At 36.2% G+C, this 22,443-nt stretch overlaps 3 protein-coding genes and 1 long non-coding RNA gene across 7 annotated transcripts; 1 reads left to right on the forward strand and 3 right to left on the reverse strand.

Annotated features, from left to right (window-relative positions):
• Positions 1–280: 280 nt before the first annotated feature.
• LOC129787741 (sphingosine-1-phosphate lyase) lies at positions 281–2,622 on the reverse strand. The gene is made up of 3 exons (XM_055823492.1): positions 2,331–2,622; positions 512–2,232; positions 281–443 (listed from the first exon to the last, which is right to left on the reverse strand). The coding sequence occupies exon 2, from the start codon at positions 2,205–2,207 to the stop codon at positions 540–542; it is 1,668 nt and encodes a 555-aa protein (XP_055679467.1). The 5' UTR covers positions 2,208–2,232; positions 2,331–2,622; the 3' UTR covers positions 281–443; positions 512–539.
• A 194-nt stretch (positions 2,623–2,816) lies between these two features.
• LOC129787739 (tubby-related protein 4) lies at positions 2,817–22,425 on the forward strand. Of its 3 annotated transcripts, none has more exons than XM_055823490.1 (8): positions 2,817–3,496; positions 4,955–5,173; positions 14,834–15,289; positions 15,402–16,070; positions 16,246–17,895; positions 17,965–18,999; positions 19,078–19,278; positions 21,006–22,425. In XM_055823490.1, the coding sequence occupies exons 2-8, from the start codon at positions 5,078–5,080 to the stop codon at positions 21,120–21,122; spliced, it is 4,224 nt and encodes a 1,407-aa protein (XP_055679465.1). In that variant the 5' UTR covers positions 2,817–3,496; positions 4,955–5,077; the 3' UTR covers positions 21,123–22,425. The 3 variants fall into 3 exon arrangements, with proteins under 3 accessions (XP_055679465.1, XP_055679464.1, XP_055679462.1); XM_055823489.1 differs by having other exon boundaries at positions 2,817–3,290; XM_055823487.1 differs by having other exon boundaries at positions 2,817–3,245.
• Positions 5,249–5,927, reverse strand: LOC129787743 (uncharacterized). The gene is made up of 2 exons (XR_008750259.1): positions 5,488–5,927; positions 5,249–5,398 (listed from the first exon to the last, which is right to left on the reverse strand). It is a non-coding gene; the product is annotated as an uncharacterized LOC129787743 (long non-coding RNA).
• On the reverse strand, positions 6,861–8,721 carry LOC129787742 (uncharacterized). 2 transcript variants are annotated; one of them, XR_008750258.1, is made up of 3 exons: positions 8,652–8,721; positions 7,179–7,363; positions 6,861–7,098 (listed from the first exon to the last, which is right to left on the reverse strand). XR_008750258.1 is itself a non-coding variant. In XM_055823493.1 (2 exons), exons 1-2 carry the CDS (start codon positions 7,401–7,403, stop codon positions 6,913–6,915), a joined length of 411 nt encoding a protein of 136 aa, XP_055679468.1. In that variant the 5' UTR covers positions 7,404–7,582; the 3' UTR covers positions 6,861–6,912. The 2 variants fall into 2 exon arrangements, 1 of the variants encoding a protein (XP_055679468.1); XM_055823493.1 differs by lacking the exon at positions 8,652–8,721 and having other exon boundaries at positions 7,179–7,582.
• Positions 22,426–22,443: the final 18 nt, after the last annotated feature.

A 22,443-nucleotide genomic window follows, 5' to 3' on the forward strand; every position in this document is an offset into this window, starting at 1 on the left:
GAGCAGTCCTAAAGAATTTCCTGGACTTTTATACCCACCTGTAGCCCCATATCAAAACATCTCGCGACAACAGTGGTGTCCTTATCAATGCGATACGGAGGGGATCTTAATTAATAAAAAATGCTCATTCATCAAAATCTCAGGCAGGTACAAAGCAGAGTATTATATTCCCTTAATCCCCCTCCGCACATGCTGAAGGTGGAATTTATCCAAAAAAATATTTCTACAATTTATTTGAGAGTGTTGAAGAGTTCTTCTGCTGAGTAAAAGAAATTCCATATACCTTGTGATGTGCCATTAAGGACTAGATTTTTTTCTCTTTTATTTTAAACAAGCTCATATCATACAGCAACATCTTACAAGGTGTCAGACATGCAGAAAATGTTGATCTCCTCACACGTAAAGCCAGTAAAAATCTATCATCTACACCCGGAAGGAATGCACTGAAGATAGGAGAAAAAATCAAATTGTAAAATCATAAAAATAAAAGTTCTTAAGAGAATAAACTCACCTCCATTGTCTTGTACATCACACTGGAATTACTTTCCCTCCAGGGATCCATTTTTGGGAGTTTTCTTATCCACTGGTGGAGTGTAGTACATGGCATCGAGGAAGAGTCTCGTGAAGTCCCCAACAAGAGATCGATCCGGGAGACTCTGGGCCACGCCGTAGATGGCCATTTTACCCTCAACTGGCTTCCCGGGATCCTTGAGAATCTCCGCGATTTGCTGCCGAACATCCATCAGGAAGCTGTCAGCTACTCCCTCGCGTGTGTGCATGAAAGTCACACAGATATGGCAAGCTGGTGGGAATTGAAGATTATTCAGGTTCCACCCGAGTGCACTGAGGGCCCCCGAGAGGCGATAGATGTCAAAGGTGTGGGACCCAAAGGCAATGACTGATGTTGCTGGCTGCCCAAGGACGTAGATGCCCTCCATGGTACGTAGGCCACGCTCTATGTATTTAGCTGTGTCAACAATCCTCTTTGTGGCTTCGGTGTAGCCATCGAGGCCGAATCTGACCAATGTAGCCCAAGTGGCGGCAATGACACCCCCAGCACGAGAACCATTGACACTCGGGGATCCGTAGACACCTCCTGGCCAGTCTGTGGTGACGGTGAATTGGTGGTGACGATACTTCTTGTCGGAATAGAGAATAACGGAGGATCCTTTCGGAGCAAAGCCATACTTGTGCGTATCCGCTGAGATGCTCGTGACCCCCTTGACGCGGAAATCAAATGGAGGCAGTGGGTAGCCGGCGCGCTTCATGAAGATAATTACAAACCCCCCAAGGCATGCATCTACATGCACGGGGATGTTGTACTTTAGCCCCAACTTGGCAATCGCCTCAATATCATCGAGAGTCCCGTAGGGATAGTTTGGAGCTGAGCCCACGAGCATAATTGTATTCTTCGTTATAGCTGCTTCCATCTTTTGGATATCCACGGCCATTGTGGCACGATCCAATGGTACAGTTTTAGCGTGAAGCTTCAAATACTGCGCTGCCTTGTCAAATCCCGAATGTGCCGTAACGGGCATCACAATATTTGGCTTCGTTATTCCCTTCTCCTCTCTCGCGTAGTCTCTGTATGCCTTGCAAGCCATTATAAGGGATTCCGTCCCTCCAGTGGTCATTGTTCCGCATGTTTCTGGACCCCCATGGAAGAGATTGCTCGTCATCCGGACAACTTCAGCTTCCATTTTGCAAACTCCCGGAAAGATGTCTGCATGCAGGGGATTCGTATAGCTTGCTCGTCCGTAGACAGTTTGAGTGAGAGCCACAAGATCAGGGTCGTAGTAGTAAACTGCCCCAGATACTCTTCCCTCCTTCCATTTGTAGTGTCCCAACTTCAAGTGATCATCCACGAGGGAGAGAATCTTCTCATCACTCAGTCCCAGCTCTGGCAGGTGTGTGATGTATGGCAATCCTTCTGATTGCTTTATAGCACTATCTTCAAACTCTTTGGCACGCATATCCAGCTCCTCGGTTATCTTATTCTGCACATATGGCACCTTCCTGGCCATCCTGAAGAAGTACTTCTTCGAACGACTCACAATACTCTCTTCCTGATTGAAAAACTCCCACAACCACACACCCCCGAGGACTGTTGTCGTTGTAAAGATCACAATTTGCCATGGTTCACGATTCTGCAGAGCTCCATTGACACGTCCAGCCACAAGTCTTCCTGTTTCCTTCACAACATCCATCCTCACAGTCGAGAACTTTAGAAATCTAACAAGTTGAAAAAAAAGAAAATTCTATGACTTTTGCTCACGTCTCCTGCCTGACCCTCAAGAGCTGTTAATCTTGAGATATCTCGTGTGAATTACCTTTATCAGCTAACAATGAGTGCAAAGTACAAATTCAATGTGCTAGAGTGCAAAATTCGGACGTGGAAAAGTGAATGCTTGAACTTCCTTCCTCTCTCTTGTATGAACAATTAAAACTTTTTACAGTAAAGTGCACATTAATTGACCCTGAGACAGATACTACATCGTTTTAATTAATTTTCTTGGTGTATTAATTAACAAAGAAAATTGTGAGGAAAATGAGAAAAAATGTTTTTATTTTTATAAACAATATCGCCCGTTTAATCAGTGGGCTTTGTAACGTACCTGCATCGTCTTTTTCATCAGCCAACGTCGTAAAGTACATTAGAAGTGTTACACATCTTACGCCGATCTTACGTTGCCTTCACTTTTTACAAATTACAACAGTGCTCGTAAAAATTATGTACAATTAAATGGTTCAAAGATCTAGGTTTACAATTTGAAAATTTTATACTAATTTTCCAACGATTTTCATATTTTGTTTTTCATGATATTTTCCGTGAGGGAAAATTTTGCTGAATACCGCGAATAACCCATCGCGCCCGTCGCATGTACCGCTATCGCAAGTGCATGAACATTTACGTGATTGAGTGATGCAACTGACGACTTTCCGACAAATTTTCACATTTCCCGTGAATTTTCCACTCAAACCCAACGCGAATTTAGTCCAGGAAGTTGCTAAAAAGTGGTTGAAAATCCCAAAGAATCCGTCAGTGCACGCGAAAATGGTGCAGGAAATGGAGAAATTCCGTGGAGTTTGTTAGAAAAGTGAATTGAAGTTTTTTTTTCCATCGACGCCGCCGCCCTCCGCCCCATTCTTGCACTCCCCGCACAGTTGGATTTGTGTTCTTCCCCAAAGTGGCAGAATATGCGCCCCGACGCGCAGTCCACGTCGGTGCGTCGTCGTTGAGAGATGTGAGAATCGGGGGAATTTACAAAAAAAAATTATTTTTAGTCTCGGTGAAATTGCGGTGTTTTCTTTTTCCCAACTCTTTTGCAATTTAAAGCGCAATTTATTGATGAATCAGAGGAAAAAAGTGTTTACCACCACCCCCAGATTGGGGAGCGACAACACACCGTAGCTAGCAAATCATCCGGGAGAAATTTTTGGCATCTGCAACACTGTTTCCGGGCTAAAAAGCTTCTTCTACCTACACGTCGATGAAGTATATAGCAATCACCAGGCGCCTCCACTTTCATGCAACATTTTGTTTTCTGCTGCAGGATCAACTCGATGATAAAGGGTTGATTGTAATTCAACAAAAAAAATCACCCCATTTCCACCCTATTTAGTGCGTCATTGAATCGAGGACAAGGCCACCCCACCCCGAGTCATAAATCCCTGAGAAAACTTTACGCAAATGTGCGAATCTTTGAGCAAAAAAAAATGATGTTGATCTTCCGAACATCTTCTTCTCTGTAATCCTCTGGGATTGAAGCATCTTATAACTTTTATCATTAAATTTTTTCACTGAAAATACCCATCATTTCAATCTATCAACAAGTGGCTCAATTTCGGCGGTGTTGAGAGAATTTTTCGCACTATAAACTCCCCAAAACTATCTTTTGCACATTCCGTTAATTCAAGAATCACTGGAGGTTAAAATAACTTGCCAAATTATCTGAGAATTTTGCTGGAAAATACTCCCGAAAGATGCAGTTTTTGCCATGGAAGAGAGGCAACTGTGTGGATGCCAAAAATGCTATATTTTACTTTATTTTCCTCCCCGAATCGATCGATGGGAGAAGGCACCCCCTCCAAATTTACCCCTGTAGACTGTAAATCATGCAATTTTGATAAAGTCTGTCCTTCCGCTTTTTCAATTCCCTCCACAAGTCTTTTCTCAGACTATTATCTCTGTTAACTCTCATTGCTATATAGAACAGAAATTCTGTCGGAATGTTGGTCTCTTTTACATTGTCATTAATTTCTTGTTTTGTAGATATTTCTAATTTTATCACAACCCCACCGCAATAAATCGATAAAACATTGAACATTTTATATTTCCTCAATATAAATACAATCATTGGTGCAACTGTTCAATGTACCAGAATTCAGGGAAAATTTTATTTAATTCTTGTGATAAATAAGCTTTGTAGAAAAGATTTTTTTTTCTTTCAAATAAATAAGTTTTTCTTTAAGCAAAAAATATGATTCTTCTCTAATTATATTCAAGGAGCTTTCCAGACGTCCCACAAAGTGCCAAGAAAGAAGTATTTTGTATGGCCTTTATTATATCAAGTGCAAACAACCTCCAAAAGAAAAATTCAACACGTGTTCTCCAGCGAGAACATCCCTTATTTTATTTTCATAAATAATGGTAATTTAGGGATTTTTTTAAATCACTAAAATATTCATAAAGATTCTTTCTCAATTTATAATTCCTCTGTAAATGAAGACCGCGTGCAATTTATAGAGAGAAAGTCCTTGATGATGTGTCTAACTGCATAGTGAAATATTGTTACGAAATTGATGGCATTTTAGAATAGATTGGGTGGTGGAGTGACACACTATGTGTGATGTTGTGGAAGAGCTGAGAAAAAGAAATGAGAACGAATTGAAAGCAATCGAAATGACATAGAAATTGATTGATTTTTCCTCTTTTTTTTTAACAACATTCTAGTTCCCAACAATAAAGCACCGAGGATTTTAACACAAAACATATTCCATTAACATCCACACGGAGTGTTTGGGTGGTGTGAGGTGATTTTATTTTTAAAAGAAAGAAAAGAGAGAGAGAAGGAAAATGCATCTGCATTTTGAGAGGTGCATAAACACGAAATGCGATTGCTCTATTCTCTCACTATCATGGATGGGAAAGGTACCAGATGATATACCTGAGGTGAGTAGAATTCTTCCTTTTTTTCCTTATCAATTAATCATCTTAAAACTGATTTTCACCCACAAAAAAAAGAACTTAAAATTCAAAGTCTTAATTCTTTAATTATGGATTTGGTGGAAATCCAAAAACATACATATCAGCCCACATGAACGTTGCGTTATTGTTCCCAACTGAAAAGTAGAACTCATGCTGGAGGGCAGATGGTCGTTCTACAAATGTCCAAGACTGTTAAATAAATAAATTAATAACAATTTGTACCCTCTGTACTTTTTAAAGAACAACTTTAAGCCCAAAAATAGAAACTAAAGCCTCACTGGATAGACATTTCCATGAATTTGTGTAATTCGTGTGCCCAGAGGTCCACTAAATCGAAGAACTACTTGATGTGGTTGAGACGTTTCCGTTGTATATGTTGCACCAAAATCATAACCCAAAAGATGCTGCCCTTCCTCCCCTTGCCCATAAGAAAATGTTGTTTGTTGTGCCAAAGATTGGCCGCAAAGTAGAATTAAAACTATCACAATACACTTCATTTTAAGATTTTTTTTTAGACTTGATTCCTAATTCTTTCGTGGATGATTTCACACTGATTCAATTTGGGAGCTGTTTAAATGCTCTCGATCAATTTTCAGGGGGAATTTCTTATCACAATATCAAGAATTTTTGTTCAGCAGTAAGATTTACCCAAAAAAAAATGATGAATTTCTCTCGTGAGTGTTTCTTATCTTAATATAGTCCAACTGCTACCTTATTCGGGATTATCTTGTCAATCAAACACATGAGTCAATTACATACTAATAAAAGTATTTTAAGATCGACATATATTGTCGCACACGCAGAGGTAGGAAACCTTACCTTTGTCTTTCTACATTGTACTAAATGTAGAATATCTCGTTCTAAGAATTTTTAAGAAATTTTTATGGTAATTAGAAGAGGTGAATTTTCCTTAACATCAGACGAAGACAGGGTGGAAATTTTGGTGTCTAAACACCCTAAAAGTTAAGACATTTCAGCTTTTTTTTTAATTCAGACCTTAAAAGAAATTATTTCTGGGTAATATGTGTACGAGAAAAAAAATCTTAAATAGAATTTTTAAACACTTACAAAAAAGTCAGAAGCTAGAAAATAAATGTCAAACGTTAAAAGCGATTCATTGAACATTGAAAACGATGAATTTTAAGACACCTTCAACAATCTCTTAAATAGAATACGTCAAGCTTTAGAAAAAGAACATCAGACATTAGAATAAATATCAAATGGCCAGAAAGTGAATCTCCAAACGTTAAAATATAAGAAATATCAAGCATTAGAATTCACATAAAAGTTTAAAAGTTTACGTCAAGTCAAAAACTTTACGATTAGCAATCGTTAAAACTGCTAAAATTAACAAAATCTGTCATTTCGTATGCAATAGAAAACATTTCTTTTTTTGGTACTAATAAAAAATAATAATAATAAATTTCTAGGCTACGCTTCTGACATCAAACGTTAGAAGAGAAATGTCAATTCGTTTTTTTTTAATTAATTTTTAACGTATTTAAAATAAAATAAGGATCCGAAGAAACCTGTTTGAAGAAATTTTTGTCTACAATCCTGCTTTCAATGACAATTTTATACTTTAACTTGTAATTATATAAAGTTTAAAAACTATTGTCCTAAAACTTGATTAAAAAAAAACAATTCACAATCAACTTTTAATTGAAATTTTTATTGAAAAACTTTCTGTAGTATCAAATCATTTATTTTTTAGTAATCACACTGTAGGTTTCTACTTCAATTAAATCTTCCTTAGCTAGAGCCTCAGGTGATTCTGCTGCAAATCCGTAGTAATAGGCATTTGCACTTAAATGTGTTGTAGCATAGTTTTGAATAACTATATTTGCATTGTAAGGAATATGTACCGGAAATGATACAATGTCGAAGTCCTAAGGAAGTAAATTATTTATTAATTTTCACTTGAACAATGAGATATAGGTAGTTAGATTAAACTACAGGTAATACCCACCGGATAGATGTTGATGTGAACAAAAGTTACAAATGACCCAGCAGGTGCTCCCAAAGTTAATGTTATCTCATGATGTCCAGGTTGTGGGGAATATTGCGTGGAATTGGTGACAAATCCCAAAAGTTGCTCACCAGGTTGTCTCTGACCAAGTGTAACAGTTTCCGAATAGGCCAAAGAATTTTTGGCTAAAATCACCAAGAGAAAGATTACGACGGAGTACTTCATGGTTTGAGGTTAAAAATAAAACTGATTTCCAAAATTTATTTTTACTCCTATCACCCTACTGTTGGTTGGTTCCTTCAGCTGGTTTATTGATAAAAGGAAAAATATTTTATTTTGGCAAATATGATTAATTGAATTTCTTATCAATTTGTGCAATATAACTTCTTGTAAAATCTTAATTAATCATCTTTTAAGGGTCTGCTTGAAATATTTAATTTTTTGTGTGGTTAGATAGTTTACTAATTAACAACATTAAGAATCTAATAAAGATATTTTTTCGATTTATTTAACAATTCTCTATTCTTACCAAAAAATAAAAGAATAAAAGGAAATTGCGCAAGATTTACCTAACAGACTTTCATTGAACATCAGTCAAAGGCGATAATGAAATGTGACATGACCATATTTGCAAAATCTACAGTTCTTATCACTCTAATCATTTCACACTTGTTGGTAAATTGTTCGTTAATTCATCGATTGCGAAATGCTTAATAAATTGTAGGTTTATCTATCTTGCGGAACATATCGCTGAATTCATTCTCAAGTACTGGTATTGCTACATATTTTATGGCTACAATAAGTTGCGAATTTATGGATGAAATTTGTTTTAAATATTATGTTTTATCATCAATTTCGCTCTTTCTGCATGAATTTATGTATGTATATGTATATAGCATTAGACAAGCGCCGGTATGTCTGTCCAGAGGCCATGTAGCGTCTATCTAACCTTGAGGGATGTTTTTTTTGGTATGGATGCCTCGTGAGAAGGACAAATGAGTTTCCTTGGAATATGTACATGAATTTTTTTGGCAAATGATCAAATTTGAATTCTTTCGAAGAACTTTTATCCATTCTTTTTGTAACGTTTTCGCTACACGAAAGTCTTTAACATGGGAGATTTTTTTTGATTTGTGATGAATTACAAAAAATAAATAAATGGACATTTTATTGAATGGACAGAATATTTGTTGAAGTATATTGTTTGTTTGTTCTTTCAATTAAACTTCTATTCTGCAGGGAAATGTTGGTGGTTTGAAATGAATTGATTTTCTAAATTTTTCTCTAGCTCTATAGCAAAATTTTCACTTCTCAATTTTTTTAAAAGAAATTTAGTAAAATATATTTTACATTTTTTTATAAAAAAAAAGATTGAAGGTGGGAGAAATTGAAATTGAAAAATTAACTCTCAACCATTTCAATTATGATTTCACTCTTTGCGCCAAACGTTGGGTATGGGTAGACGGTACGTACCTAAATTGCAGCCAATTGAAACCCTGAGGGTGATTGTCAGCCAACTCAAAATTTTTGCATTAACAACTCCCTCAGGTTCTTCTCCACCACTTTACTTGACTAACTCGAGTGAGAGTATGTGGAAAATTAGCCATGGTAGACCTTGAATATTGATCAGCTTTTCTCTCTGTCTCGTTCTGTGTGTTTGCTCCTGTTGAGTTTGATGTTAAAACTCTCTGCTATATATATGAGGCAGACACAGGAAATTGCAAGCAAATTGTTTTGATAGTGCTATGAGATTCGAGAGCTTGATGTGGGGGGTTGTGCGAAAGCAATTCAAGCAGGATTAAAAGCATGAAGGTCGCAAAATGTGAGCAAAGTGAAATTGCAAGTTGAATTTTAAAAGGAAAGTTATGGTCGTTTCGTGACACCTTGTAATAATAATATTCGCATACATTTTCTTCATTTTCCACCAGCCTCTCTATACTTATGTGTGTATAAATGGCGCCCCCGTTGAGAAATTCAAAATTGTAATATTAAATTTTTCACACCCCCCTCGAAGATGCTTTCTACTGATAAATCCCATCTCAAACACATATTATATATAGGTAGGTAGATGGTGTTGCTTCTGTAGGTGTTGAAAGAGAAAAATGTTATATATTCATTCTTCCATTTCAGTAATACTTTTTCCTCGCATACACGAATGTATTCTAAATTACCTTCCCGGCAATTTGTGTCTTTGCTTGCGCCGCTAAAAATGAGGGAGAGGGTGGGTTTTGTAATCAAGTATTAAGTGAAGTAGTCAGCACTTAAAGGATAAAGAGGTATTCGCGATTCTCTTAGTTTCCTTCCATACCACACCCTCATTTACAATGAAAGTCACATCATTGTCGCACATTCATTCTTGAAGGCTTTTTTTCACAGACACTCTCTTATGGAGTTAATGGGGGTTGCACCCCTTCTATCTTCTATTGTGTAATTATCTGCATACCTGAGGCTACCAAAGGTTATAATGAATAAAGTCGAATGAAAGGTTCTATGTGATAAAATAAAATCTCCACGAATGTCTCACAATATAAAATACTTCTCAAATCATTTAATTTAAATTTAAAAAATATTTATTTTCTTCTCCAATTATCAATATTTTAATATAATAGGGGAGTTTGGGGTCAAGCTCTTACATTATGTGTATATAATTGATTATGGTTTATGTATAGTATGTAAAGGGGTTGTATTTTATAAAAACCTTCAACATGCGAATTATGCATTAAATCTCCATAAATAAGTTTTTGCTGTAGAGAGAAAACTGCATCGAAAAGTGAAAAGAGAATATTTTTAAAAGCTATAAAATTTATTGAATTGAAAATTTGTATATTTTTCGTCGCAGAATTTACATTTTCAATTACTTCCCAACATTTCTCAATTCATATATACTGACTTTATATACCTCTACGTAACACATTATATTTTATAAATACATAAAGGGATATTATTGAATAGACGGGAAGGAAATCGAGGGAATGTAATTAAAGGAGTTTTCATGTTAAATAGAAATATTCCAAGTTCTTGGATTTTCTTTACTTCACAACCTCGCTCAAATTCACATGCAATGTTTGAGTTTCAAAGTTTTCATACATCCCTCCCCTTTTTGTTTTGTCAAAATGTGAGAAAATGTTTAGAGGTATTATTTATATCATGTTTCACAAATCAATCATTAACAAAAGGGGGTGCGCGCAAATGTGAGAGACTAAGAATAACTTGTAGACATTTCTACAAGTTAAAGATTCACTTTAAATTGAATTAAGGAAGTTCCCCTAAAGCTCTAGAAAGGATATTTGGCTGAAGAAAAAATTACTCTATATCGTGAGTAAATTGATTAAAATATTCCAGGGATGTTTCTTTGTAGATAATGATTCTTTTTTATTCGGGAGAATCTTTTGTGCTGTATATAACATTAAATATTTGTTCAATGAATTTGTCGCACATGTATTTCATGCCACACACAATCTCCAGACACGAAACGTTTTCTTATTAACCATTATACACATTTCATCCCCATTTTCGTGGTAACTCCCCCCTTGCAATGTTTGTGTTTCGATACAGCTTTCGATTTATATGTGATAGAAAAAAAAACGAGGAAAATATATATTAGGAGGAAATATCCAACATACATCAAATATTCAATATAATGTTGGATCAAAATGGAATAATATGAAAGAAGGAAGAAATTCACAGAGGGGGCTCTCTGTGGAAGCTCTCTATACTGTTTTTCTGGTAATATTAGGGGTCTAAAATATGCTTTGAAGACTAAAAAAGTTTTTTAAAACCTATATCTTTTTTATTTATTTTAAAGCATTATGTAATATTTTTTTTAATTTAATATTATCTCACAAAGAATATTCTAATTATCATCTCCATTCAAAGTAATAATTTCTGGTTCTTGAATAGGCAGTTTAAAGTTCTTCTTTTCATGGAGGCTAGGAAGGAATCCATAGACATACATGTTGGCACTGAGATACGTCGTATTGGTTAAGAAAATAGTAATCCAGAAATCGTAAAATTGACCCAAAACAGGAAATTGGAGTTGAGAGTATTTCTAAAATGAAGAAAAGAGAGTTTTATAAAATTTTCTTTGTAAAATATTAAAGAATAGTCATTTTTTTACCGGATCAATATTGACGTGGACGTATGAGATAACATTTCCGGGTACGCCTTGGTAAAATAGTTGAAAAGTGTGATTCTGTGGGGTAACTGATGTGGATGAATCCTCAATGAATCCTAAAAGAGTTTCACCAGGTTGACGTTCACCAATTCCTATCCACCTTTGACCCACAACTGCTGCGACGAACAGTCCGAAAAGAATTACGGGGAAGAAGAACTTCATTTTTGAATTAGATCTCAATTAATCAATTAGTACTGAATAACTGAAGAATTTGTCAATTTTTTCTCAAGTTTTATACTCCAAAAAATTGATTATCTTTTCATCTATGACGTTCGAAATTGCTCAATATGGGAAATTTATCTTTCTTGAAGATAATGTGGTGATTGATTATTAATAATCGACAAACTCTTGAAGGTATTCTCCGAATTTCATCACAGTGTAGGTACTTTCTTTGTTGATAAGAATAGGTATGACGACTCTAAAGAATCATACGTAAATTACTTAGAAGAACGATCTTACGACAGAGATAAAACGACTTAAGGAAGGTTAATAAATAAACTGATTTTCATTTCCGGCTTTTTATTTATTTTCTATTGTTTTCCATACACTGTTATAATTTTTGGTTCACTCAAATGGTTTTCCTTTACAACTCTTTCCCCAAAACCAGGAAGGAATCCATACACGTACATGTTGGCACTCAAATACGTTGTATTTGAAAGAATCACTTTGATCATTACATTGTAGTATTCTCCAAATTCATTCAGAATAAATGTATCAAAATTCTAAAGAAGGAAAGAGAACACATTAATAGAATATTACAGCATAGGTATGTTCAAAACTATCTTACGGGATAAATGTTGACATGAGCATAGGTAAAGTTGGTTCCAGGAACACCTCGGAAAAGGAGTTCAACGGTATGATTTTGAGGAGTTTGCGTAATTGTTGTTGAATTTTCTGCAAATCCAAGATTAATTTCTCCCGGTTGACGAGTTCCAACTCCAACCCATGTTTGGCCAAAAATAATCGTGATAAATGCAAAAAAGAAAATTCCAAGAATTAATTTCATTTTCAATTATTTAGAAAACTATTTTCTCTTTAAAATTCCAACTCAAAAAAAAAGTACTGACTGAGCTTATTGAAAAATTCTCTGGGGGTTTTATACTCTGACTTACAATAGATTTTTTATCAGTATTTGATGATTTCCAGTTAAGACAATTACATACATATCTAGAATGATTGATTAGTTTAATTAATATTTATGATCAAGACTAGCGCTAATTTTTGTCTAGACAAAAAATATATTATTAAGTATGTAAATATCTCTTTCTTAAGATTTTTTCAACAATATTTCTTTTATAAACAACTGATTTATTAAATATTCTTCAAACGAAAATATTAAATTGATTAAATTAGATATAAAAAAATCAAGGCAGGTATCTATACGAAAACTTCTCTATCAATGTCATTAACACCACAAGCTCTACCGCACTGATATAAATCTGTGCAAAAATAGCAAAATTAAAAAAAGAGCCTCGACACTTATAACTGCCATAAATCTTTTCTTTTTTCTTCATTAAAAATAGCCAAAGTATGTGTGTCAATTTTCACCCAACTGAAATTTTTCCTCTTCACTCATTTTCTTTGTGTAAAAGTTATTGGAATTATTGAAAATTTTAATTTTATTTGTAATCAAATTATGTTTAAGGGGGGAAAAGTGTTATTGAATTTGTGAAAATTAAATTCATAAAATTTTGTATATTTTCCTATATTCGCCATGTCGTGATATTTCTCAGTTAATTTTTCTACATGAGTAATACCTGCCACAAGCACTTTTCCATCACACACCCTATCAATTGGATTATATTTGACGTGAAACGGATGAAAATTGAATAAGGGTAATAAGAGCAAAAATTCTTAGCTATTTTCTCGCCTGAAAACGCAAAAGGGAAAGGTGGTTATTGGTGAGAAAAGAACCCTCCTTGTGGTGACAAGGGCAGGTTTTTCTCTCTCTCTAATACTTGAAGAATTTTTTTTTGCTTTGGCGAGACATTTTTTCCCCAATTTCTCTGTTAAAATATTCTTGAGAATTTGTTTTCTTGAAATATTCTAGATGGTTTCCCTTAGGGTTGTCTTCTCTGTTCACATCTATATCCGCTGAACTACCTACTTTTTTTTGCAAAGTAGATAAGAAAGAAAAACTCCTCCACGATCCACACGATTTAATATGAATGTATATAATGTAGGTTCTTTTTACCAAAGAGGTGTTTTAAATAACGAATCCAATTTTACCTTTTCTCTTCGATTTATTTCCTTCTCTCCGGAGGCAAACTCAGAATTTGTACTGACAAGAGATTGTGCAAATAAATGCCTTACTTTTCACTCGTAAATGGGCTAAGAGAAGAAGGGAAAAAGACTTGGTTAATGGAGGAAAATTGGTACATACGATACGTTGAGATGTGTAGGAAGCGAAAAAAAAATAAAGGAAAATTTATTTCTCTTACACTACCCTCAAAAAGTTTCCGGGCAAGCAAAAATACGTATTTTTTAGGGTAAATTTCAAATGTTTCTAAATCCGGCTGTGGTTAACTGATTTACAAAAATCTACCAGTTTTGGAAAGGTACATTTCTCACCTTTCCAAAACTGACAATCTGTTAAGCGGTTTTTTGGCTGTTATTTCAATAAACCATCGCAAAGGATTCTTTTCAAAATTTAACAAATTTTCATTTCAACGACTTGCATATCGGATAATAGTGTACCGATTTTGACAAATAGACAATCGTTGGAAAGATAATTTAATTTTCTTCCTAAATCTGGTATACTTTTTAAAGTCGGTCAAGGTGTTCAATCGTGGCAGCCATTTTAGTGAACCCCAATAAATATATTTTTGGATTATAACTCAGGCGATAGTTGACCGATTTGAACAAATTCGAATTCAAATAATAGTTATTCATGTATTCTAAGTTCTTAAAAAAATTCAGCAAAATCTATCAAGTAGTAATATTTTTTTTATAAAAGAATAACCTATTTTTGTGTTATAATTTTGCTACTTTGGGGTAGATTCTGATAAAAATCTTTTCTTTTCTAACAACTTAAAAATTTGTTGTAAGATTTCGACAGATAGAATTTTTGAATCATTCTATTGTGGTTCTATAAAAGAAAAACAAAGAATTAGTTGCTTCAGAAAATAGTCAGAAAGGATTTTAAAGAGTATTGGAAAAGTAATTTTCTTTCAGAAACTTGTTTAAGGAAAGAAATAAAATGTCAAAATCTTATAAGATTTTTAATAGAATGCCAAAAATCTTATAACTGACAAATTGTAAGGAAAGAAAAAAAAAGATTAGTATCGGAATCTACCCCTTTATTAACTTTTTGAGGGTAGTGTAGGGAAGGAGCACAGAACTGAAAGAAGAAAACGACCTCTTTCCTACCAAACAAACATTATTTTCAAATAAATTTTATTTATTTTAATTTATTTGACAAATTGGGTGAATAATAATATACTTCTTTGCCTTAATTCGATGTCATGGCAAAAAAAAACAGGATGAAGGATGGAAATTAAATAGGACAAATTACTATCAAGAGGGATGGTTGGCCACGGGAAATATCCGTGGGATTGTTGGTGTAACATTCTCAACGTCACACTGCAAGAAGAATATGGAATTCCCACTGCGAACAAATTACAATTTGCGTGGTCATCGTGCAGAAGTTATCCTTGTGAAGTGGAATGAGCCATATCAGAAGTTAGCATCGTGCGACAGTTCCGGGATTATCTTTGTTTGGATTAAGTATGAGGGACGATGGTCAATTGAGTTGATAAATGATCGCAATACACCCGTAACGCACTTTGCGTGGTCACATGATGGACGAATGGCCCTTATTTGCTACCAGGATGGATTTGTGCTCGTTGGCTCCGTGGCAGGGCAGCGGTATTGGTCATCAATGCTTAATCTCAATGCTACAATTACGTGCGGCATTTGGACACCTGATGATCAACAGGTGTGTTATTAATTTATCTCTTTTTTTCTGTTTGATCAGAAGAAGTAAAAAAGGATAATTAATTGCTCAAATGATGAGGAGAGGGCTTATTTATCCCTTTTTCCTTTGCCAGGTGTACTTTGCAACAACTCAGGGTCAAATGATTGTGATGGATGTCCATGGGGCGATGGTGTCTCAGGTTCAATTGTGTGCCGATGTGGGGATAACGGGGATGTCGTGGTCGTGTGAGAAATTCAAAATGGAAGAGGGGGAAGACATTGAGCCAGGTGTAACGAATGCCTCAAAGAGATCCTTTGTTCTAGCAGTGAGCTTCCAAAATGGCTATATTTATCTCATAAAATCCTTCGATGATGTCTCCCCAATACGCCTTCGTACGGATCTCCTGGGGATTGTGATGGAATGGAGCAATTCACGTGAATTACTCGCCGTGGCGGGGACGTGTCAGAATCTCTCGGAGTTCCTGGACACGCCCGCAAGTCCGGTGTATGAGAATTTTGTGAAATTCTACACGGAAAATGGGAATTTGCTGTACAGTGCGCGTATCCCCAATAGCAGTAGTCCTGTGAGTGCTCTCACATGGGGGCACAATGATAAGAGGATTTTCATTGCAACGGGGAATCATGTGCACATTGCGTGGGTATCGAGAAAAATTGCCTCCCTTCAGCTGCTGTGTCGCCTTCAGATTCAAAGTAGTTTACCATCTGAGGCCTTCCTGGCGCGACTTCCACTTCCGTCACGAATTAAATCGCTCATTGGAAATCTTTTTGCTCAAACGATACGCGTAAGTAAAATATTTCATTTTATTCTTTAATAGGAAGTTTTCATGAATTTTTGCACATTGTTGCATCAATAAAAGAAAGATTTAAAGAAGCTTAAGACGTTGCCAATTGGATAGAGAAGAGATGATGGCATGAAATGAATTGATAATGCGAAATAAATCAATTTTTTCTTTTCAGTGTTGTGTTCCGGATGCAAAATCCCTGAGGGAATTTGTTTCTCGTCCTCCAGTTTGTTCCACACGACTACATTGCACAATGATCCGTCACGATGACGATTCGAATTTAAGCTCAGGCACGTGCTATACGCTCTATCTGGAGTATTTGGGTGGGCTTGTGCCGCTCCTCAAAGGGAAACGTACCTCCAAGATACGTCCGGAGTTTGTTATTTTTGACCCACAAGTGGAGAGTAGTTCGATATTTTTTCCCTATTCACCGGATAGTAAAAGTTCATCGGGGTCGAGTCAATCGACCGGTGGTGGGACAACTACGGGTCGTTCGGAATCATCTGAGAGTGATTTGGATGAGGGATGTCGTGGTTCGCCGCGTCTTCAGCGTCGTCGGAAGATCCGCTCGAGGCGGAAAGGTGCGAATAATGCCCAAAATGGATCTGATAAATCCGGACAAAGTAATGAGGGTGGTGCTGGGGGTGAGGGAAGTGATGAATTGGCGTATGTGGACACCCTTCCGGAAGATGTGAAACTCGTGGAGGTAACATCCAATATTTGGGGGACTAAATTCAAAATTCACGGCATTGCAAAGACTGTGCCGGCTAATTTGGGTCAAGTAACGTACAAGACGTCTCTGCTGCATCTGCAACCACGGCAAATGACGTTGGTGATTACAGAACTGCGGGATGACTACCCAACAGGCCCAGATCCTACCTTTAATCCCAACATTTTCAGCGAAGACGAGGAAGAGCAGCTGGTCTATTCACCACCACCTGTGAGTCAGCCGCGACGTCTCAAGGAGGGAGCACCACCAATTGCTCCCATGTCCCCGAGACCCAATAGATTTACAACGAGACTCAAGAATTTCTCCCCTCGCGGAGATATCGCGAATTTCTCATCGGCTGGAGCTGCATTGGCAAAGGCAGAATCGTACGAAGAGGAATTCCCGTATGCTGATACAACGGAGGTGGCAGCAAGTTGTCAACCGGAGAAAATTGTAACTTCCATAGCAACCACCCGTCCGGGACCGAGCTACACAAATCTCGTTACACCCTACTCACGGAGCTCCTCAAGTTCCGGGCAGTCACGTCATGCTATTTCCCCATTGTGCTGCGAAGGATCCGTGCCAACACTTCAATCACCCAAAAATGCCGTAGCTCCGAGTGATATCATCTTCGATCGTCCCCCGGCTGCACAGACAACCCTAATGAGCTACTCCACGTCCACGGATTACACCACAAATGTCCATCAAGTGAAGAGTGCTCTCATATCTGAGCCATCACGCACGAATTCCCACGTAAATCCCGTTCCGTTGAATCTCAATCTCAATCTCGAGCGCCTCGAGACGAAAGGGACGAATCAGCAAAAGGAGAATTTGGGGCGCTTTGGAAGGCGGAAAGATTTGCAATTTATCGATGAAGAAGCTCCGGCTAATGATACATCCGGCCCATCAACGTCCACAATGCGAAGAACACCCACAGTGCTCTCAATTGCTCCCGCAATGTCCGATGCCATGACACGAAGCTGCAGTGTGGGGTATTTGGATTCTGTGGAAATTGTTCCGTCTGATTCAGCTCTACTCATGCTCCGGAGGGATACACCGTATAAGAGACTGATTCTCGTTGATCGAAAACCCCGGAAAAATCGAAAGAATCACGATGTAAGTGCCAAAAGACAAAAGAAAATCTTTTTTTACTGAAATTTTCTTTAAAAATTTAATATTTTTTAGGATGTAAATCGTCCAAAATTGCAACAAAGTGGAAAATCAAAGAGTTTGGATTTTTGTGATTTACAACAAATTGCCGGGGATTCGGGAAGAAAGGAGAAGCAAGGAGGAGGGGAGGTGGGAAACTCATCGAAAGATAGTGTTGTAGCATCAAAGGCATCTCCAATGAATTCATTCATCTCTCGTACACCAATCCTCAATAGGCGAGAAAAGCCCAAAATGTGTTCTGTGTGCAAGCAGATAACCCCCACTGTGGGTTCCCATGAGAGTGTTTGCCTATCGTGTCGCAAATCTCCTGGGCAGCGTCATGAGAGTCTCGTGAATAACAATGTTAGTGTCAACAATAACTACAGTATGGTTGGGAAGAGTAAAACTGGTGCAACACCCCGGAAATATTCTTCAGCTGGACAGGATGGTGGTGGTGCTGGGGGGAATTCAACCAATAACAATGGATTAGAAATTAGAACAAGTGCTGTGTTGCAGAATAAACGTACAGAGGTCATTACCAGCTATACGGATAGTCCACTATTTTCCCGGAAGCACCGATACAGAGATTCCAACAGCAGGCAGGAAAAGTCCCCAAGTGCAGAGAGGAAGAATAATACGCCAAGGCGAAAGAAGAGGGATGATTCTTTGCGATTCTATGATAATGATCAAGTGGAAATAACTCCAGTGGAACAGAGAACTTCAATGTCCCTCCATACGCAAGCCCTGACAACTTTGGAAAGCATCATAAGTCGCCTGAGGGATCTCGATGAGGGCAGATTCACGCCACCATCGCCGCAGCATACGAGTAAATTGCCAAAGAGTAGTCCAGCATCGCCGGCACCGAGTAAAAAGGGGAAAAGGCATCAGAGTGCCTCACCCATTAGGCATATCCTCAATTCACCGCTCCTCAATCGACGGCAACGGAAGAAGCAGCCCGCGGAGAGTTCGGACGATGAACTGGGTCAGGGTGGCTCAGGGGAGGATACCTCATCTGGGGGGAAGCAGTATCGTGACCTGGAGACATTTCAGAAAGCGCAATTGAGACAAAAGGTAAGAAGTTCTTTCTCTTTTTTTTACACCTTCCGGAAATTAATTTTAAAAGAAAAAACAAATTGTTCTCTTGAGCAGTTGAAACGTGGAAAAATCGAACCGAATGGAACGACATCGTCTTCAACGTACTCCCAACCTGCACCCCTGAGACGGGAATTTGTGATGCACAACAAGGCACCCATGTGGAATGAAAATAGTCAGGTGTATCAATTGGATTTTGGGGGTCGTGTCACCCAGGAGTCTGCCAAAAATTTCCAAATTGAATTTCGCGGCAAGCAGGTGAGTTAAAATTTAGGGGAGACCGGAGTAAAAAATAGAGTCAATTTGCATAAATCCTCATCTACAGGATTCCTCAAGAGCAAAAAAATTTCCTCTATAGGTTATTTCTCATAGGAAATTTCCTGGCATACAACTTTGTCTTTGACCACTTTTCTCTATCTCCGCGGGAAATATGAGATTTCGAGCTTTTCCTGAACCCTTCCGGTTCTGACTTTTTTTTAAACTCGGCGGGAAATATTATACACCAGCGGGGTAAATAAAGTCGGTGTGATTTTCCGACATTTCCAAGAATTTTCCACTTGAAAGATTGATGGTAGTTGATAGCTAAACTTCTCACCTTTTGATCCGCGACAAGAAATTTCACTTTTATACGCACTAAAACAGAGAATTTCGCGATTTTCTCAAACACGCCATTTAGGCCAGCTGAGATGTAAAATTACCTTCAAATAAATCGGGACTAACCAAATTTTGCACCATTTGATTCAAAGAATTATAAGAAACTTTTTTATACTTACTGGAGTGCTCTAAAACTTATGCTCGTTTCAGAAAATGCGTTTAAATATTCCCATACATTTTCCCATAGAAGCCATCAAAGCCATTGAACGAACAAGTGACGTCACTGGGGGGTTCCAAGAAATTGTTCACACAAACCACATAAAATACTATAGTTTTTACAATTTCCACTCAACAAATTATAACGAGGATTAAAAAAAGTACTTCCTACATGAGATAATGCAGAAATAATAAGTAAACACACATTATTTCACAAAAAAAATCCTCACAAAAATGAAAATATTTACTCGAAAATTCTCAACTGTCAAATCATACTTTTTCGGAACACGAAATTCAGCGACGTTGCATGTTCGTTCAATGGCTTCAATCGGCTTCAATGGCTTCTATGGAAAAATGTATGAAAAATTTTTCAAACGCATTTTCTGAAATGAGCATACGTTTTAGAGCATGCACGTAAATATTAAAAAATTTCTTATATTTTTATGAATCAAATGGTGCAAAATTTGGCTAGGCCGAATTTATTTAAAAGTTTGGGGTCATTTTCCGCTAATTCTACTGGCCTAATTTTGCAACAAATGATATGATTTACATGGGTTGACACGAATTTACCAAGGGGTAGGTATGTTTTGATTTAAACAATTGTACAGAAAAATCATTAAAAAATAGTGAAAAATAAACCTTAGCAACGTTTTTTACATTAACCCAGCTAGTGAGAAAAATTATCAGATTGGAAAATCGCTAAAAGAAAAGTTTTGGAAAACGGGCTTTTCTCAATACGCAAAGGTTTGGGAAATGTGCCCAAAATTTTGTTTGTTTTTTAACTCCTAAAATACTGATCGGTTAATCTCCAAATTGCAGTCAAATATTGGAGGTTGGTAGGGCTTCTCACCATAATTTTTTCAGATTTTTCTAAACTATTGATTTGTCCAATATTTATTTGAATTTCTAACCTAACTTATTTACGTTTACATTCAATGGGAATGAATGAGACAGAAAATCAAAATTGTACTGAATTTATGTGAATATGTTAGGTTAGAAGCTCTTCTTTTTTTAATCTTAGGTTAGAAATCCATGTAAATATTGGACAAATATAACTTGGGAGAAATTGCGGCATTTGAAAATTTCCCACTGACTTTTTTTTACCCCGGTCTCCCCTAAGTTTTTTTTTCTCGTTGAAAGTTTAATAATTTTTTCGTAAATCTTTCCGTATTTAGGTAATGCAATTTGGCAGAATTGATGGGAATGCTTACACGCTGGATTTCCAGTATCCTTTCTCAGCCCTCCAGGCTTTTGCTGTGGCTCTTGCAAATGTTACGCAGCGACTTAAGTAAAAGGCAAAATTAAACGTAAATTAGGTACTTAATTAACATTTTCTTTTCCTCAAAATACGCAAAGAAAAAAATCCAGAAAAATGCTTTGAAAAATTCAAAAGAAAAAAAAAGTAATGAAAGATCTGTAAAAGGATGATAAAATCCAATTTAATACTCCTTACCTACTATTTTATCTCTATCTCTCTCTGTTTCTATACGTGTCTAATATTAAAATAGATGAAAAAAAAGTGTTTAAGCGCGATTGAATATTTAGCAGAAGAAGAAAAAAAATGTAATCGTTAAATGTTTTTTCTTAGATGTTCATTCTCGGCTCTACCTTAGAGGAGAGAGCTCTATGTGCAATATGTTTTTTTTCTCTATATACTAACCCTCTCTATCTAGTCTGTTTCGCTTAGAGAAACTTTGTTAAATTGATAGACTTTTTAGCCAAACCAAAGAATGTTTATTTTTTTCTTAATTTTTTTTTACAAATTATTTTGTTAGTTTGCCCCTTAGAACTTTTTTGTTTTAAAATTATTACATTTGTACTTAAATTCTATGGACTTATTTACAATCTCACTACATTATTGTGGAACTGTGTGTGTGATTGATAAAAAGAAAAAATGTATAGACTTAATTAATTAAAAAAAGAACAAGATTAAGGAGGAAACTTGTGGTAGCTGTGATTCTTAAGAACACCCTAAATTCAAACATTGAAAATTGATTTTTTCTTAGGTTTGTTTTATGAATTTAAACAAAAATCTGTCTAATTTTAGGAAAATTATTTATTTTATTTATTTCTCGATAATTTCTTCTGATTTTACTTAATACCTTTACATAAATACCTTCATGGCTACACCTGCACGTTTAATGTTAAAAATAGAAGAAGAAGAAATTAAACTTATTAACGACTGAATATTTAAAAAGGAAAAACAACTGATTGGTACGAATGCGATAAAAGAATAAAAAATTTTATCACATATCAAAACAAAAACCCAGGGGCTAGATTTTTGTGCTAATGAAAAAGATTTTGTGAGCTTAGTCAGATTTAGCTTAATAAATTTAGAAAACCGTCAGTATATTTCTAATACAGAATACTTAAAAAAAATAGATTAAAAAATTAGATAATAAAACGCAATCTTTATTTTATTTATCGAGTAAAAAGAAGAAAATCATGTGGATTCCATCCTTAAATGTCCAAGAATACTTAAGCAGGCGTATTCTTAATTTGTTTAACGGAACCAAAAGATGTAGCAAAAATATTAATGTAATGCTAAACACACAAATTAATGGAAAAATAATATAAATTATTTCGCATGAAAAAGCGCTTTTATTATTATTT

This window comes from Lutzomyia longipalpis, chromosome 1 (assembly GCF_024334085.1).
Source record: "Lutzomyia longipalpis isolate SR_M1_2022 chromosome 1, ASM2433408v1".
Taxonomy (NCBI): domain Eukaryota; kingdom Metazoa; phylum Arthropoda; class Insecta; order Diptera; family Psychodidae; genus Lutzomyia; species Lutzomyia longipalpis.